This window comes from Trichosurus vulpecula, chromosome 5, assembly GCF_011100635.1.
Source record: "Trichosurus vulpecula isolate mTriVul1 chromosome 5, mTriVul1.pri, whole genome shotgun sequence".
Lineage (NCBI taxonomy): Eukaryota > Metazoa > Chordata > Mammalia > Diprotodontia > Phalangeridae > Trichosurus > Trichosurus vulpecula.
Window position 1 is genome coordinate 220,180,798 of NC_050577.1, and position 19,601 is coordinate 220,200,398.

Genomic DNA, 19,601 nt, shown 5'->3' on the forward strand with positions numbered 1-19,601 from the left:
TATCTCTTTTTGGGGGGAATAAAGCTAAATAGGATATTCACGGTGGGATTAGCCAACCAATGAATTGCTAATTTAATACTGAATCTATTGTACTGGAAAAAAAGCAACAGGTCAATTCCAAGCTAACGATGATGAGGATGACAATGATGACGATGATGATGATGGTGATGATGATAGTGGTGGTGGGGATGGGGTGGGGTTATGCTGCCTAGATGAATGCCAGTCTCCTGGCTAAAAATGAAAACTTGGATACTTACGTGCATGTCTTCAGTGAAGATGTGGGTGAAGCCACCTGACTGAGGAGAAGAAGATACTTATATTAATTCATGAGATGCGGAGGAAATGAAAACCCCATTTTATTATACCAAAGTCAATTTTAATAAAGGAATGACACTATTTGCTAATCTTGCGGGCCTAAGGGCTTATATTTGCTGTAAACCCTTACAATGCATAATAAATAATGATTCAGGATTCATGGGACACAACTGAATATTCCAATTGGAACAAGGGCCACTTCATTATTCTCGTTTATTTATTTATTCATTCATTCGTTCACTCCTTCATTTTTTAATTTATTTTTTGAAGGCGATGAGATAACTCCAATCTATAGCTGTGGACAATGAGAGTTGAGATCATACAGATAAAAGATATTACTTATCACTGCTAATAGCTCACATTTACATACTGCTTCATCTACATCATCGCCTTATAACTAAAAATCAGAGTTCAAAGCCCACCCCAGGCAATGTTCATTTTATGCATTATAGTTAATGATAGTCATTCTCAGCATTCAAAAGTAGATATTAACAACTGTGTGACTGTGGACCCCAAGTGGATCCCCAAAGTTTCTTTCTGGAACAAAAGTAATTTTATTTTTTTAATTTAATATCCTATTTTTTCCCAATTACATGCAAAACCTTTTTTTAAAAACATTCTTTAACATGTGAGTTCTACATTCTCTCTCTCTCTCTCTCTCTCTCTCTCTCGATCCTATGATCTTTACCAATTGACTTGCAGCAGACACAAAAGCCACAGAGTTTGACTCATCATTTTCTTTTGAATGGAGGTATGATTTCATAGAGTAGGTATAAGGGGTCCCTGGTGAGCAACAACTTCTACCCACACAGATCAGTATTTTCTCCTCGACTTTAGTCTTAGAGATTTGCCCAGGGCCACTAAGAGATTGTGCCCTGCCCAAAGTCAAACACTTAATTTATTTATTTTTAGTTTTCAACATTCAGGATCCGTCTGAGGAAGAATTCCAACCCAGGTCTTGGCTCCCTCACTATCCATCATACCCCTTCTTCTAAAATAATCCCAAATAAAAACAAATGGAGGAGTTTATCTTTGACCCTACATGAGAGGGAGCATGATACCGCAGGAAGGGTGCCAGCTTGGAAGGCAGAGGACCTAGGTTAAAATCCCAGCTCTCATGCTCACTATTACTGACCACTGTGTGACCTTGTGCAAGACCACACCACCTTAGGCTTCCATTTCTTCATCTGTAAAATGAGGGGGTTGGGGCAGCTCTGTGGCCCAGGAGATAGAGCACCAGGCTTGGAAACAGGACTTGAGTTCAAATCCGGCCTCAGACCACTTATTAGCCATGTGACCCTGGGCAAGTCACTGGACCCTGATTGCCTCAGCTTCCTCATGTGTAAAATGAACTGGAGAAGGAAATGGCAAACCACTCCAGTACCTCTGCCAAGAAAACCCCAAATGGGGTCATGAAGAGTCGGGCATGACTGAAACAACTGAACAACAACATAGCTTGCTTTGCACACATTTTTTGTGTGTTGTTTCTCCCATTAGATTGTAAGCTCCTTAAAGGAAGAGACTGTCTTTTGCTTCTCTTTTTATGCCCTATGATCTTAGCACAGTGCCTGGTACACAGTAGGCACTTAATAAATATTTATTGAAATGAATAGAATAGGTGGTCCTGTAAACTCTGAATCTACAACCCTGTGATAATTAATCTTGAAATGTGTTCTCTTTGGAAAATGAATCAAAAACCCAACTGATATGAAAAAAATGTTATTGGAAAAGGAACAAACAAAAGATATGTGGGAGAGGATAACCTTTCTAAACCTGAAAACATTTCCTCAAGCATCTAGTAGTTTTCCCCTTTTATTAGGGTGAAAAAAAATCTGGATTGTTTCCAGTATGATTTTAAGTCAAGTGTTCCCAGCGCCATTTTCGGTTACATGGGCCTAAGTCAGATGGCACAAGGAGTTTTGCAGAAGTACCTAGAATACTTGGGGCACCATCTCCCATATTTCTAAGCAGAAAAATGAAGCTCGGTTTGCATTTTCTAGTTCCCATTACTATTTTATTTGCTGAATTGACTTTATGCAGCCAGAGAGTAAAAGCAGAGTTTTGGTTCCAAAGAAGGAAGTCCAAATGTGAATTTTGAACTTCCTGTGTGCAAGGTCTCTTGACCCAAGCTCTTGCAGGAGGCCTGACCCAACTCACATTTCTTCTCCAATTTTCAAAAGAACAAACAAAAGGAAACAATTAAAAACAACACAAGTGAAAAGTGGAATCATTTGGTCGGTAAGGCAAAGAGAGACTTGGCTTATTGGACCCCCAGGATGGGAATTCTCAAGACTAGTGCTGGATGGGTGATAACAGGAGTAAGCTATGGACTGTGGACTTCCCTGAGGCTTCTGACCGTTTGAGGGGAATCTCAGGAACCTCTCAAAAACCTGATTGTTGTCGTCATGGAGTTGTTTTAGTCACGTCCAACTTTTCCTGACCCCAATTGGGGTTTTCTTGGCAAAGACTGGAGCAGTTTGCTATTTCCTTCTCCAGCTTATTTTATAGATAAGGAAACTGAAGCAAACAGGGTTAAGTGACTTGCCCAGGGTCATCCAACTAGAAAGTGTCTGAGGCTGGATTTGAACTTGGGTCCTCCTGACTCCAAGCTCATTGCTCGATCCGTTGTGCCACAGTGAATGAGAATTTGACCGGCCTCCAAAGCCAGTGGCTACGAATGTTGAGATTTTCTTTTGGCTTCCCAAGATCTGACTCTGTCATTCCCCTTTTCTAGAAGCTCTAATGGTTCTGGATTATGGTTCTAGAGCTGGAGGGGGCCTCAGAAGCAATCCAGTCCAAGCCCCTCACTGAACTATTGAGGAAGGTGAACCTCCGAGGGGTAAAGGGGCTCGCCAAGCAGTGTCAGAGGAGGGATTTCAACCATTCATCTCTCTGTCTTTGCTAGCTTCCATCTAAATTCTTGTTTTTTCTCGTGGTTACCATCTCCTAGCACTCACTGAAACCTGGCTCCCTCCCAAGGACGTGGCATCCCTGGCTACCCTTTCTAGAGGTGACTGAAGTTTCACATATTCCCTCTGGCTCACTAGTTTTGATGGAGGAGATGAAATATGCCTTGCTCAGGGCAGCTAGGTTGTGTGGTGGATAAAGTGTTGGCCCTGGAGTCAGGAGGACCTGGGTTCAAACCTGGCTTCAGACGCTTACTAGCTGTGTGACCCTGGGCAAGTCACTTAACTCCTATTGCCTCAACAAAAAACAAAACAACAAAAGGAAAAAAAATATGCCTTTCTCCTCATTTCCCCTTCCAGGCACTTCCTCCACCACTGTCATTCTCTTCTTTGAGGTTCCTTCAATCTATATTTATCATTCCATCAAGATTCTGGTAGCTGTTTTCTATCGACTACTAGCTCACTCTTCCTTCCACAGTGAGTTTACCTGGTTCAACATCTCTCTCCTTATATCTATACCAGAGGACGCCAACATACATATTGATATTCCTTCAAACACTTATCTTTCCAGTTCCTCAATCTACTCATTTCCTGTGATCTCATTCTCCACTCCACCTCAGCTATGCAGACTGATCTGTCCAGTCTCCAAAGCTAGTGCCTGTGAATGTCCTCATATTTTCCTTCATCTTCTCCAGATCTGACTTGATCTCACAACCACCCAACACGTGTTCCACATCCACGTTCGTGACCTGTCATTCCTTTATCTTACTGTAATCTGTTGTCATTCCATAATCATCTTTCATCCCCTGTGTCTTATGACCTCTAACTCTGTCTTCATCCACACCATGATTTCCAATCTTAGTTCTTCCCAGGCCATCAACAGTACGCCGGCTATCTCTCTTCCCTTCTGAATCTCAAGTCTCTGCTGAACCAGTTCAGTTCTACCTTATCGGCTATAATGGAGCCCCTTGCCATTTTAAAATATTGCTGGTCATCTTGGCCTTGCCAAGCTCTGATCTCAGATTAATCTCATCATTCACTGACTTTACTCCTAGTCATATGCTGCTGAATGGAACTGGAGAGAATCATGAAACTATGCTGACGGGGTCTGCTCAAAATTTATATTCAAATGGGTTCTCACTGCAGCAAGGCAATGCTTTTTTATCCCCCGAATCAACTCAATAGAGGCTTATCTCCACCTTTCATCTGCTCTCAGACTTCCTATGGATCCCTTACTCCCCACCCTCTTAGCTGAGAATCTTGCCTCATATTTCACTGAAAAAATTAAGGTCATTCTTTGGTTCCCTCTTCTTTCCAGTTCTTCCTCTCATATTACTCACATCCCTTCCCCCACAATCTCCTCTTTCACCCATCTCATATGAAGAGGAGGCCTTTCCTCTTGCCAAGGCAAACTCCTCTACCTGCCCCAGTCGTCTCATTCCACCTTGTCTTCTCCAGTAGATTGTTCCTTCTATTACTCCAACTTTCACTTTAATTTCTCTCTTTCTACTGGATGCTTCCTTGGTGCTTACAAATATGTCTCCTCCATTCTCAAAACAACCACAACACTGGTGGCGACAACAACTCACTTGATCCATCCATCCCCACATGCTATATGGTGTCCTGTATTTCCTTTCCCTTTTTGGAGGGGCTTAAGTCTTCTATAATCAGTGCCTCATCTTCCTTTCCATACACTCTCTTCTTGACTCCCCAAAGTCTGGCTTCAGACCTCATCATTCAACCACAGCTGCACTCTCTAAATTTACTAACAATCTCATAATTGTAAAATCTAATGGTCTTTCTTAATCCTCATCCTTCTTGACCTCTCTGTAGCCTCTGACAGGGGCCATCTCCAGTCATCCTGATCTATATCTTGCCAACTGAGCCCAGATGGCTCCAGAGGAGAAAGTGAGGCTGGTGACTTTGCACTGACCTCCCTCACTTAAATGTAATTTACTTGCAAGTCATGGCATCACTTTCCTGATGTCATGATCCTCTTCGAGAACAAAGGGTAACAAACAACCTGTGAGTATTATGAGTTACCCCACTGGGGACCCAACTGGTCAGTTCCAGTTGGTCAACACAGCTCCTTCCTCCTCTTCCTTTTCCTCCTCCCCTCTCCTCCTTCCTCTGTCTACATAGATCACAATACCCTTACCTGCAGTGCTCTGCCCAAAGGAATGTAAATTTATGATCACTGAGACCTTGCAAGATATCTTGGAGTTTATGGGCTAGATTCCTTTCTTAAGATCATGCCTTAAACCTTGCAAGATATCTTGGAATTTACGGGCTAGGTTTCTTTCTTAAGACCATGCCTTAAACCAAAAGCACCCAGGCTTCATTGATTGGTCAACAAACCTATTGGTCCCAGTCCAAGTCCCACCTGGTCATTGTTTGGGCCCAGGGGGCTCAGAGAAAATGTAAATAGCAATTGTTTCCATTTTGGCCAGAAACCCTCAGGGTCTTCCTCTGCCAGATTGACTTTTTTTTGGGGGGGGACTAGGTAGAAGAGGCCATTCTTTGCCTTATTTTTTACTTAGCCTTAGTCACTGAATGGGTGTTGTCTCAGTCAAACTGAGACCTAAGACAGACCTTAGCTTAAGAAGGCCAAGGTCTCCCACTGCATCCTGGGTCATCTCTAGTTATCCTGATCTATGTCTCACCACTGGACCCAGATGGCTCTGGAGGAGAAAGTGAAACTGGTGACTTTGCACAGCTCCCCCTCGCTTAAATCCAATTCACTTGCAAGTCATATATCATGTATCTGATGTCATGGTCCTTTCTGAGAAGGAAGGACAAACCACAACCACAGTAGCAACAGCCTCTGACACTGTCAATCTCTCTCTTCTCCTTGATACTCTCTTCGCTCTAGCTTTTTGTGACACTGCTCTCTCCTGTTGTTCAGTTGTTTCCAACTCTCTGTGCCCTCATTGTTGGGGATTTCTTGGCAAAGATACTGGAAAGTTTTGCCATTTCCTTCTCCAGCTTGTTTTACAGATGAGGAAACTGAGGCAAACAGGGTTAAGTTACTTGCCGAGGGTCACACTGCTAGTAAGTGTCTGAGGCCAGATTTGAACTCATGAAAGAGGAATCTTCCTAATTCCAAGCCCAGTGCTCTATTCACTGCCCCCTCGGTTCTCTCTTTGTTCTTCTCCTACTTCTGTGACCACTCCTTCTCAGTCTCTTTTGCTGGATCTATACTATGTCCACTAATAGTAGGGGATCCCCAAGGCTCGGTCCTGATCCTTTTTCTCTCCTCCCTCTGTACCTTTTAACTTGATCTTGTCAGAAACATCATCATATCCACGAAGCTGATTCTGTAGATCCATTTCTGCAGCCCTAACTAACCCATCTCACATTTCCAACTGCCTATTGGTCAATCAGGACTGTATCCTATATATGGGCATCAGAAACTCGACATGTACCAAACACAGCTCATTATCTTTTCCCCCAAAGCCCTGCCTTCTTCCTAATTTTCCCATTACTGGTAAGAACACTAGCATCCTCCCAGTCACCCCATCTGCTACCTAGGAACTATCCTTGACTCCTCACTCACCCCTCCAAACCCAACTCCTTTCATTTCTAATTTTGTACCATTTCTCTCATACATGCTCTTCTGTCCTCTGATGTAGCATCATCACCTTACAAATGGACAAGTCTCTTGGTACCCCAATCCATTCTTTGTTCTTGATGTTCACTTGTTTTTCAGTTGTTTCTGACTCTGTGATCCCATTTGGGGTTTTCTTGGCCAAGATACTGGAGTGGTTTGCCATTTCCTTCTCCAGCCCATTTTACAGATGAGGAAACTGAGGCAAACAGGTTGAAATGACTTGCCCAGGGTCTCACAGCTACAAAGTGTCTGAGGCCAGATTTGAACTCAGGGAGATGAGTCTTCCTGACTCTAAGCTGGGTGGTCTATCCATTATGGTGCCACCTAGCTGCCCCATCTATCCTTTACATACCTACTGAAATGATCTTCCCAAAATACAGGTCTGACCAGTCATCCTTCAACTCAGTCAACTCCAATGGCTCCCCACTGCCTCCAGGATACACTACTATATTCTCTGTCTACCTTTGAAAGCCCCTTATAACCTGGTCTCTTCTTCCCTTCCTAATCTTCTCACCCCTTACTTATCTTCATGTGCTCTGCAATCCAGTGACCCTGGCATCCTTCCTGTTCCTCAGACACACTAACCCCACGCCTTTACTCTGGCTGTCCTTCATGCCAGGAATTCTCTCCCTTCCTTATCTCTGCCTCCTGGCTGCCTTCATGTTTGGTCCAAATCCCACCTCCTACAAGAAGCTGTTCCCAATACTCTTTAATGCTAGTGTCTTCTCACTGAGGTTACCTCCAATTTATCCTGCATATGAGATATATAAATCTTCAAATAATAAATGTATATAGCTTATTTGCATGTTGCCTCCCCCGTTAGTGGGCATCTAGGTGGCACAGTAGATAAAGTGCTGAGCCTGGAGTCAGGAAGACCTGAGTTCAAATCTGGCCTCAGACACTTACCAGCTGTGTGACCCTGGGCAAGTCACTTTACCCTGTTTGCCTCAGTTTCCTCTTCTGTCAAACGAGCTAGAGAAGGAAATAGCAAATCACTCCAGTATCTTTGCCAAGAAAACCCCAAATGGGGTCATGAAATCAAACACGACTGAACAACAACTCCTTCATTCAACTGAGAGCTCCCTGAGAGCAAAGGCTGTTTTTTTATTTTTATTTTTGGCTTTTCTTTGTATCTCCAGTACCTAGTACAGTGCCTGGCATACAGTAGGTGATTAATAAATGCTACCTAACTTGAACGTGGTGCTCCTGTATTAGCTTTAGGATCAAACACAAACCCTGTGGTTTAGAGGGGCTTTGAGGCCCTTCCTCATCAGGTCTAAGCCAACCTTTTAGGATTTTGTATGTTACTCCCTTTCACATGCTTTATGCTCTAGCCAAACTGTCCTGCTCACTATCCCTCACACACAAGGCTCAGTCTCCCATCTCTGTGGCTTTCCACAGGCCACTGCCCATGCCAGGCATGCTCTCCTCCCTCATCTTGGTCTCTTGTCCTCACCTGCCTTCAAAACTCAGCTCAGGAGCCAGTTTCTGATCACCCCAGGGGCTGGTCTAGACCCAGGCTGCATTATGTAGCCTTCCTTTATATTGCTGGCTGTAGTTTGTTCCTTTCCTACCTCTCTCCTCCATTCTTTCTTCTTCCTTCTCTTCCCTTCTCTCATTTGTTTCTGTCTCTCATCTCATCTCATCTCATCTCATCTCATCTCATCTCATCTCATCTCATCTCATCTCATCTCATCTCCTCTCTCTCTCTCTCTCTCTCTCTCTCTCTCCCTCTCTCCTCCCCCTCCTGTCTCTCTCCTCTCTCTCTGTCTCTCTCCCCTTCTCCCCCTTCTCTTTCTTCTCTCTCTCTACCTCCCTCCTCTCTTCATCTCTCTTTCTCCCCCCTCCCTCCTCCCTTTTCCTACCCCCCCCCCCCGCTCACTGTGGCTTTCCTGATTTCCCCCCAACAGATTTATGCTGTTTCTTGGTGTTCTTCCTTAATGAGCTAGACTGGCTTCTATTTTTTCTGCTGTTCCCAGGGGGCTTCCCGGATTCTGCACTGCCCTCTGTTAAATCAGCTAGCTTTCTTCCACCTCTTCCTGTTCTCCCTAATCACCAGTATACTGTATCCATCCCCGTGCCCTCTGAACTAATAAGCTTTTCTGCAGGTTAGATTGCCTTCGCAGTCATTTCTTCATCTTGCCTTTAGGTGACTAAATGAGGGGAAACCTAGGCAAATATATTACAGGGGTCACAGAATCAGATCTAAAGCATTCTCATTAGCTGCCCAAATCAAAAGGGTTCTTGGGGAGGACAGGAAACTCTGTCACTCTATTGCTATTAAATTCTTAACAGGGACCTCAGATATTTGAGAGACAGCAATGAGGATGCAATCCCAGGAGAGGGCTTTTAGTCATTCCTAATTCGTTTGCATTTATTACGTGCCTGATATTTGCTATGGACCATGTTAGGCACCGAAAATACAAAAAAATCCTCACTACTTCTGCCTTCAAAGAGGTTACATTCTGGAGGGGGAAGAGAGAGAGAGAGGGAAGGGAGAGGGAGGAAGGAGGGGAAAGGGAGAGGATGGTGAGAGAAAGGCCCAAAAACCCATCTCTCCCTTCCACTGCCCGATATTCTAGCCCAGACATGTCAAAAACATTCTCTGAGCCAGATTAAAAGGTAACTGTGGGGCAGTGAGTAGAGCACCGGCCTTGGAGTCAGGAGGACCTGAGTTCAAATCTGGCCTCAGATTGACATACTTACTAGCTGTGCAACCTTGGGCAAGTCACTTAACCCCAACTGCCCTGCCTTGCCCCCTCAAAAAAAAAAAGGTACCTGTGAAGTATTTAACACAATAAATAAAAATATAACAAAACATAGATAATATATTTAAAGCTAAGTCAATGTGTCCCACAGGTGTCCCCTCTTTTCTATTTCAGTTTTGACACCACTGTTCTAGCCTGTCACTGTATTTTTTATATCATTCCTTCTTACATTCAAGAAGCATTTATTAAGCACCAAATACATGCTAGGCACAGGGAATAGAGACAAAGCCACAAAACGTTCTTCCTTTTAAAGAGATTTCATTCAAGAAATACTATGTCCACATGCACAGAAAACTGAATATGCAAAATAATTTATGAATGGGGGACTGGTACTAGGGCCCAAGATGGCTGGGGAAGGTATCAGGATTTGCTTCCCATTGGGGGGTGTCATTTGAGCTGAGCTATAAGGGAAGTTAGAAATCCTAAGGTGAGGAGTGGGGTGGCATTCCAGGCACGGGCTCCAACTCGGGTAAGGGCATGGAGATGACTAGTAGGAGCTGTATGTCACCCCCTAAGTCTGGTGATCAGGGGACATGTTAGGAAATTAAGTGGAAGAATTGATAAACTAGGAAAAAGACCAAACAAAAAAGTCCTGAGCAGGAGCAAAAGGTTGAAGGGTTACTGGTGTCCTTCCTTATCCAAAGATCCATGGCTAGAAAAACCTAATGTGGGTGGTTTATGGAGGCAGCCCAGCCTCTGGAAGCTTGCCTCATATATCCTATTGCACAAATCTAGAATTATGGTGAGGCCGAGAAGCATTTACTGCACATGTCTGGGCTTCTGGCCAAGAGCGGCTTAGGAGCGTTTGACAAGCCCTCCTTTGGCACGGGCTGAGTGTAACTGCACATAAAGGGATGTTTCTGAGGAACAGGCCTTGAGGGCTCACATTCACCTTGACTGGGCAGTGGATAGAGCACTGGACCAGGAGTCAGCAAGACTCATGTTCGTGAGCTCAAATCTGGCCTCAGACACTTGCTAGCTGGGTGACCCTGGGCAAGTCACTTAACTCTGCCTCAGTTTCCTCATCTGTAAAAGGAGCTGGAGAAGGAAATGGCAAACCACTCCAGTACCTTTGCCACCCAATAGGGGTCACGGAGAGTCAGCCATGACTGGAATGACTAAACAACAACAAAAGGGCTTTATATAGTGTTTTAAGATTTGCAGAGCTCTTTACAAATTTGACCTTCACAACAATCTTGGGAGGTAGGTGATATTATTATGGTCACTTTACAGATGAGAAAACTGAGGCAAACCGTGGTTAAGTGACTTGCCTAGGGTCATACAGCTAGTAAGAGGCTGAAGGCAGATTTAAACTCAGGTCTTCCTGACTGCAGGTCCAGGGATCTATACTGTGTACCACTTAGCTGCCTATCAATACTATTAATAACTGTGTCTCCCAGTTCGGTTCAAACTATGACCCTCTTCCATACAAAACACATTATCTGAAGTCTCCTGTGGAAAAACAACATGGGGCACCTTTACATTAGCAATGCCCCCTCCTTGTTACCATTCCAGACTCAGCCTTTCAAACACTGATCAATGTTCCTTTACCTCAGGGAAGAAAGTTCTCAGAGCAAAGTGTTTGTAGTCCAGAAAGGGAACCGTGCCAAAGCTATCCACCACATCCAATTTATCCATCTGCAGCTCGGCAAATCCTACAGAAACAGAATCCCAAGAGCAATATATTAAAACTCAACAAACGGGAGACACGCTCTCGGAGCTGTTCCGTCTAATGCTAACCGCGACCTCGATGCTTGTTAAAGAAAAGCATGAGATAATTACGGGGGGGTCGCGGGCCCCCAAACACTGCTGGGCTGTCTTCTGACTCTATGCAAAAAACTTAAATCATCTCTGCATCTGTCTCTGGGTCAGAAATGGAAGGCTGCCTTTGGAAAAGGAAGGAAGAGACAAGCCTACCGTCACGGATCTCTTTGCGGAGCTCGCTTTCCAGGAGTTCCAGCTGTTGGCTCTGCTTGCGACTCAGTTCCTTGGATTTGTACCTGGTGACAACGACTGCAACTGGGAAAAACGAACAAACAAAATAGACCTTGAATATAAGATTCAAACACTTAGCCAATCCCTGTTTGAATGTGGACAGTCATTTGAATTTCTTAGTGCCTCAGTTTCTCCCTCTAGAAGAAAAGATGAGGGATTCTATGGTTCCCTTCTGGGTTTAACAGTTTGTGGTTCTATGAAAAAAGTATAATTCCTAAAGAATGAGGAAAGAATAAAGAATGATGTAGCTAAGGAGGGTTTTTGTTTTTCTAAGCTCCCACAGAGTGTAAGCTGCTTTTGGGCAAGGTATTTGTATTCTCAGTGCTTTGCACATAGTAGGTGCTTAATAAATGCTTGTTGATGTGAACTGAATGAATATTTATAAAAAAAGGGATTGGAAGGGAATATGTATTTCTATGGTGCTTATGTGTGTCAGGCACCGTGCTAAGCATTTTACAATGATGTCATTTGAGAATCACAACAACCCTGCCAGGTACAGACAATGGAGGAAAACAGAGGTTAAGTGACTTGCCCAAGGTCACACAGCTAGTAAATAAATTTCAGAGGCTAGATTTGAACTCAGGTCTTCCTGACTCCAGATCCAGCACTTTATAACACTGCATCATCTAGATCCCCACAAGGCTCTAAAGAAAGACTTAAAATTCCCCTGGGAGGGACAACCCTGAAAAGTAAACATGAAAAAATGTCATATGGTCAAAGTTCAACATTTTTGATATCAATCAAGTGGTTGCTATGTGTTAGACACTCTGCTAAGGTGTGAACATACTCTTTTACAAGGCTTGCCCTAATGGAACATTTCCTCCTCTCCTCTGCTCTCCTTTCCTCCTTCCCCTCCCTTTCCTTTTTCTCTTCCTTCTCCTCTCTTCTCTTCTCCTCTGCTTTCACCTCGTCTCTGCAGCCCCTTCTAGACTGATCCCACTTCAGATCAGCATGGACCCGCTTTCTTTATGACCTGGATCACTTTGCCCCAACTTGGTTAGCCTGATGGTCCCCTGTTCCCAGGGCTCCACCATATTGGTGCTGGATTTAGTGTGGAAACCCAATCACTTAGTCCACTGTAGCCCAGAGCTCTCGATCTCAAGTGATTCACCAGCTTGAGCCTCCCCAGTAACAGAGATCACAGGCATGTGCCACCATAACTGTAGAACTTAACACTCTTTTTACTTAATAGTATTTTATTTTTTCCGATTGCATGTAAAGATATTTTTCAACATTCATTTCTGTAAGATTTTGAATTCCAAATTTTTCCCTCCCCTTCCCTTCCTTCCTCCCCAAGACAGCAAGCAATCTGATATAGGTTATATGTGTACAATCATGTTAAACATATTTCCACATTAGTCATGTTGTGAAAGAAGAATCAGAACAAAATGGAAAAACCATGAAAAAGAAAAAAAAAGTGAATACTGTATGCTTCAATCTGCCTCCAGACTCCATAGTTCTTTCTCTGGATGTGGACAGCATTTTCCATCACGAGTCTTTTGGAATTGTCTTGGATCATCGTATTGCTGAGAAGAGCTAAGTCTAACAAAGTTGATCACCACACAATATTGTTGCTTTGTACAATGTTCTCCTGGTTCTGCTCATTTCACTCAGCACCAAGAACTTAACATCCTAATAGAGGAACCTTCTAATGTAAGACAAAGGACCAGATCCCTTCTTAGATCCTGGTAATTTAACATTTCTTTACTCCTTCCCAAAACATTTTTAAGGACCACCTAGGAAAATAAAATTATGCTGATCATGATGGAAATTCCTTCCATTTTTGTGAATGAGAACAGTCAGATTTTGAATTCTAGTTACATTTTCAAAGGTATAATTTGAAAACAGTAGACACTGAAAGCATTGCTAGTGGGTATTATTACAGGTCCATCTTTTTCACACCCGTCATCTGTTTACCTAACTTGTTTTATGGCTGGCTGACAGTCATGTGACAACATTACAGTCTCAAAAAAATCAGAAGTGAGTATCAAACAAAGGGCAACTGGAGCCACGTGATGGCTGGGAGCTGGAGGCAAGCCATTACAAATAAGGAATGATGGAGAAGTAGAATATAAGATGTCATCAGAAAAAAAAAAGGAGAAGATGGGTTAGTCACAAGGCAAGAGTGAGATATACTACTATCCTTATGATGTTAACAGAAGACAAAGACGGTGCCTAGCTCATTGAGTGAAGCCCCTCTGGGAATTTCTGGAAGGGCATGGAGAAGAGGCCCACAGGATGGATAGGCATGAATGACTTGTGATGTCTCTTTGGAGGGAATACCCACATGGTTGAGACCACAGTTCCATCTATATAGAGACTTTCCCGTCAGTGATCAGCTCTAAGTAATGTTGTAAGGTATTTTAATTTCTTTTGAGAAGCAGTGTGGTACAGGAGATGGAGAACCGGCCTTGGAACCAAGAATACTTGGGTTCATGTCTGACCTCTAACACCTACTAGTTGTGTGACCCTAGCCAAGTCCCAGAGAAGGTGTCAACCTCCACTGGCAGAGAGAGTTTCCTCATCTGGGAGCTCCCTTTATCAACAAAATTATATGTATAGTCCCTATCTGTAGCCCATTTATGTCTCTCAGAGAACCTGAAAGAAAAGGAGATTTCTATTTTATAGTCTCTGCAATTATTCACAAATCAAAAAATATATGTATAGATTTCAAACACACATGATGGGTCCATTACAATTTATACCCTCCTGTATCTTTTTATTTTAGCTGAGTGAGGGAGACGTGGCTTGGAGCACACATAAGCAGCTGGTGGGGCTCTTCATAATGGGATTGACTAGTCGTTTCAGAGAGGGAGCTGAAAGAACTTAGTCGTTATGAAACAAATGGAAAGAACACTGACTTGAAAGCTTGAAGCGCTGAGATTTAACCCCATATCTATGACTATCTGCGGTGTTGGCCAAGCTATGTCACCTTCTAGCCTCAGTTTCCTCATCTGTAAAATGTTGGTGTGGATAAGATGACATCCAAGGTCCCTTCTAGCTCTAAGTGGAGATGAGAATGGGCTACTGAGAGACATTTTGTCAGGGTCAGCCTGGGTGTTTGTTTAGCATTTGGGTGGGTGGATCACAGACCTGGAGCATGAAGAAAATTCAGAGGCCATTTAGCCATTTTATAGAGAAAGAAATTGGTGATAATTAGTGCATGCCTGAGGTGGTATTTGAACCCAGGTCTTCTTGAATCCAAGTCCAGTCCACATACCCCAGGCCTGCCTCTGTGACCCCTGTGAGAATTTCCTTCACTGAAACGTATAGCAACCCATCAATGCATGCTCATCCTGCGGGACTCTTGCCTATGTCCTCCCACAAATTCATCAAGGGGACCCACTCAATGTGCTGGGGGCAGGAGGAGAGAGGCACTGCCTTGATTTCTCTGGACATTTTGTCCATTTTCCTCTATTAAGCTGATCACAAAAAGGCCACCCCACAGGTTAGGGCTTTCCTTGATTGGTATTCAAAATAATCACTTAAGCAGCTAAATCACAGAAAGTTGTTGGATGTTCAGATAAGTTAAATGATCTGCCCATGGTCACACAACTAGTGAATATCAGGAGTATCTGAATTCAGGTCTTCCTCCTTTTCCAAGTCTGGTATGCTCTCCATAGTATCACGTGGCTCCTTTAAAATCAAGAGCAGGCTAATTAAATCTCCCGATGGCAACAAGTTGTGCAGTTACCAGAAGGGGATTCGAATTTTTAAAAGGACCTTGATAAGTGGAGAAACAGATGGAGATAAGCCTGATGAAGATTAATTGTCAGTCTTCGCACAGGTCACTTCGGAAACATAAATAATCTTCACAAATATGACACAGGGAAGGAAGAGATATTCATGAGTTGGAGAGAGAAGGGGATGAGGACAATGAATCACAAAGTGGAAATGAATATAGAATGTAGCCAGCATCAAATAGGGAAGCCTAGCAATAGAAATGAACAAAGAAAAGAAGGAAGACAAGAAGAAAGAAAGAAAGAAAGAAAGAAAGAAAAGAAAGAAAGAAAGAAAGGAAGGAAAGGAAAAGAGAAGAAAGAAAGAAAGAAGAAAGAAAGATAGAATAGATAGATATAGATAGATAAAGAAGAAGAAGAAGGAAGAGAGGAAGAATGAAGGAGGATAAGAAGAGAGAAGAAGGAAGAAGGGAAGAAGGAAGGAAGGAAGGAAGGAATTTGTAATCAAAATGGAATTATGGAATTAGAATATAAGCTCCTTGAAGGCAGGGGCTGTTCTTGCTTTTTCTTGGTATCACCCATGCTTAGCACAGTGCCTGACACATAGAAAGCTCTTAATAGATGCTTCGTGATTTCATTGACTGACTGATTGTTAACTGAATTGAGCATTCAGGAGTTAACTCTACTTATTCTAACACTGGTCTACATTCAGTTAGAATACTGTTCCAGGCTTTAGATGCCATGTAGATAAGGGTAATGGAAAACTTGGAGACAGCCCAAAGAACCACAGAAACTTTTATAAGGAAATACTAATAATCCCTGATATTTACAACTCAGGGGAAGGCCTGTGAATGCACTGGATGGGTCCTTTGACTGACGAGTTATTGAACAGAGACAAGAGTCAGACAGGATGGGAAGGCACTGCCATCCATCTGTAGTGGTCTGCAGACATATTTGTTGAATGAATGTATGATTGTACTGTAGAAGGGAATGCTCATGCCAGAGAGATCACAGACCCAACCAAGCATTAAAATACATGGCTTACAGTTTCCTACACACTTTCCCACATCCATTATCTCTTTCCATGCTGACAAATTCCCTGGGAGATAGGCAGGGCAGGTGTTTTAAACCCAAGGCAAAATGGACTCAGGTGATTTACTCTAGAAGAGATATGGATGATGGCCTGGGAAGAAATGCATCAATTCCATGGACAGGAATCATACAGGATGAGGAAGTGTGGGCACGTTACTATCTGTATCAGTGAAGGCACATTTATCCGAGTGTGTCAGAAACCTGGGCAAAAGTGAAAAAATTAATAACATCCACATGAAAGTGTGAACTGGGACCCACCCATCACAGCCACCTGTTTTATTTTAACTGCTCGAAACGTAAGGAAATGTGTCACGCTCTTAATCATTAAGAAATGCTTAATTTATTAATGAAATCTTGGCTCCCCTGCTCATTGTGTGTCTGACTTGGGCGAGCCACACCACGACCATGATCACAACCACTCTGGGCTTTGTCTACAAAAGCGGGAAATCTGTTTAGGCGACCCTAGAATCCGAGCTGTGGAGAGAGTGCTGGGTTTCAAGCCAGGGGTCCTTCATTCAAATCCCAGCCCACCTGTGTGTGACTTTGGCAAAGTTACAGCCATCTCTCCAGCCTCAGTTTCTCTAAAATGAGGAATTTGGACTGCATGTCTTCAGGGATCCCTTCCAGTTAGAGATTTATGACTTCTTCTGCCTTTAAATTCTATGATTCTCTTTTTTGTGGTTGGGGCTTTGTCTCTCTAATTACCCATCCCAGTGCCTTGCACAAAATAGATGCTTCATCAATATTTGTTGGATTGGACCAGAATGAGAAATGCGATATGAAACTGACAGGGAGTAGATGTCTATTTCAATGGAGGGCAAGAGGAAACGGACTCGTCCTCTTCCTCATAATAAATAAATGCTCTCCGCTGAAGTCAGGGGATCAAACACCCAGAAGAGGAAGGAACTTTAGAAAACACTGAATCCAACCTTTCCATCTTATAGATTAGGACATAGAAAGTAATTTGTCCAAAGTTATGTAGGTAGAAAGTGACAGACCCAGGCTGCAGGCCCACTTTACCACGTTATTGTCCTCTGAAGGAAAGGACGGTGGGTTCTTGAAGATTATGCCAGGAGAGCCCCTGGCAGGCCCTGCAGCATACTGAGTAGATGGTCTTTGAGGGATTTAGAGAAAGACATAGATGAAAGTACACAGAAGGGGAAAAGATGGAGATTGAGAGATACTGATTGATATCATCAACCCCAACAAAATCATGGCTCCATCAAACAATCAGTGTTGGTTGAACAGGAAATGCATCAAGATAAATTCCTGGAAAGTTCAAATGAAAGAAGGTAATTTAAAAATAATGCTTCCCCAAATTCTGAGCAACAGTCTTTGTAACTCCGTTTTTTTTTTTAGCTATGAAACATTTTTAGAAAATGTTCACAAAGACTTGGTCTAACTTTTTAAATTTGAAAATGTTTTTAAATCGATGATTTTAGGATCATAGATTTAGAGATGAAAGGGACCACAGAAGTCACTGAGCCCAAGACTGATTTTATAGATGAAGAAACTGAAATCTAGAGAAATAATGACTTACACAAGGTCACACAGATAGTAATTGATGGAGGCAGGATTTGAACCCAGGTTCTGACTACAGAAGCCATGCTTTCTTTACTATAACACCTGGTCTTTCTTTATCTGGGAGTTCTCTATATTGACAAAATTACATCTCTAGTTCCTTTCTGTAATCTTTTTACCTTCCTTAGAGAACCCTAAAGAAAAGGGTATTTCTACTTCACATTAATCATGTCAACCTGATCAACACTTTAGTAATATAATGGTGAACAAAAAAAGTATATATAATACACACACACATATACATACACACATATAAAGGGTTTCACACACACACAAAGGGTTTCACACACACACACACACACACGGCCCAGCATTTCTTCATTTCTTTCTTTTTTGGAAACAATTATGTAGTAATAAGATACATACAAGATAAATTGGAGATAAACAACAAAGGGGAAGTACTGGCATGAAAGCAGATCAGGACAGGCATCTTATAAGTTAGCATTTTAACTGAGACCTGAAGAAAGCCTGGGAACTCTGGGGGAAGCCCAGGAGAGAGAGAATTCCAAAATTTCTCTTAATAAGGTTGTCACTTACCAAAAATGACAGTTACCAAGAGGACAGGAAGGACAATGAGAAAGTACCAAGTAGATGGGACGGACTCCTGGTCCACATAGAGTTCCAAGTTTCCCAATTTGACCTAATACAACAAAAGGTGACATTAGTCTAGGAAGAGGCAGGTGCCATATTTATGTTCATAGACTGTGACATTACAGGCATTCCCCAATATGCCAAAGAGGAATAAGAGGCAGGGATTCTAAGATCTAGTTGTATATCCTCCGTTGGTGTTAAACAAGTGTTCGATGAAGAGATCAGCTAGATAAACTTAAAATTCCCCTCCAGCTCTAAAATCCTGATTCTACAAAGTAGAATTTATAAAGCGAAACTCCATAAAAACGAGCCTGATTTTTCCATTGGCTTACAAGAGAATACAACACAAGTTCTCATTCCCAGTGCTCAAAAAAAAAAAAAAATCACTGCTATTTCCAGCCTTCCACCTCCAGCTACAATGGCTCACTCTTATCTCTAAGAAGTGAAAGAGCAAAGGGAAAGGAATAAGTATTTATCAAATGCCTATGATGCACCGTGCATTATGCTAAGTCATTTATAGCATTATGCTATATCAAATTACAAATATATGACCTCATTTCTTCTAATTTATCTCATTAGTTCTAGAATCAAACATAGACTCCTCTGGCATTTAAAACCCTTAACAAACTGGCCCCAACCTCCTTTATAGGCTTATTACTTATTACTCCCCTTAATGGATTTTATAGGATAGTAACACTAGACTTCTTACATTTTCGTATACATGGCAGTCCATTTCTCATCTCCATCACTAAGAATCTTGAGTTTCCTTTAATGCTCAGCTCAAACGCGTCCTTGTACATGAAGCGTTTCTTGATCCCCCTAGCAGTTAGTGACTTCTCCCCAAAATGACCTTATACAAGGTGCTCCAAAAGTCTTAGTGCAGCCTTAAGCTTTGATAAGCTTCTATGTTTTGTATGCACTTTTATAAATAAGTGCCATCTCCCTCCAGAGAAACTAAGGGCAGAAACTTACTTTTTGTCTTTTTAATCCCTCAAACCTAGCACCATACCTGGTGCTTAATTAAGAATGTATGTTGATTGACTGCTTGCACCTCCCATGGGGC

General features: G+C 42.5%; 1 protein-coding gene across 1 annotated transcript in view; it reads right to left on the reverse strand.

Moving 5' to 3' along the window:
* PLXNC1 (plexin C1) overlaps window positions 1-19,601 on the reverse strand; it is a 232,113-nt gene that overhangs the window by 79,320 nt on the left and 133,192 nt on the right. The window contains exons 15-18 of the mRNA XM_036760062.1: window positions 18,485-18,587; window positions 11,517-11,618; window positions 11,151-11,254; window positions 258-296 (exon numbers count right to left, since the gene is read on the reverse strand). Coding sequence (XP_036615957.1) covers window positions 258-296; window positions 11,151-11,254; window positions 11,517-11,618; window positions 18,485-18,587 — 348 coding nt within the window. The remainder of the gene's footprint in view (window positions 1-257; window positions 297-11,150; window positions 11,255-11,516; window positions 11,619-18,484; window positions 18,588-19,601) is intronic.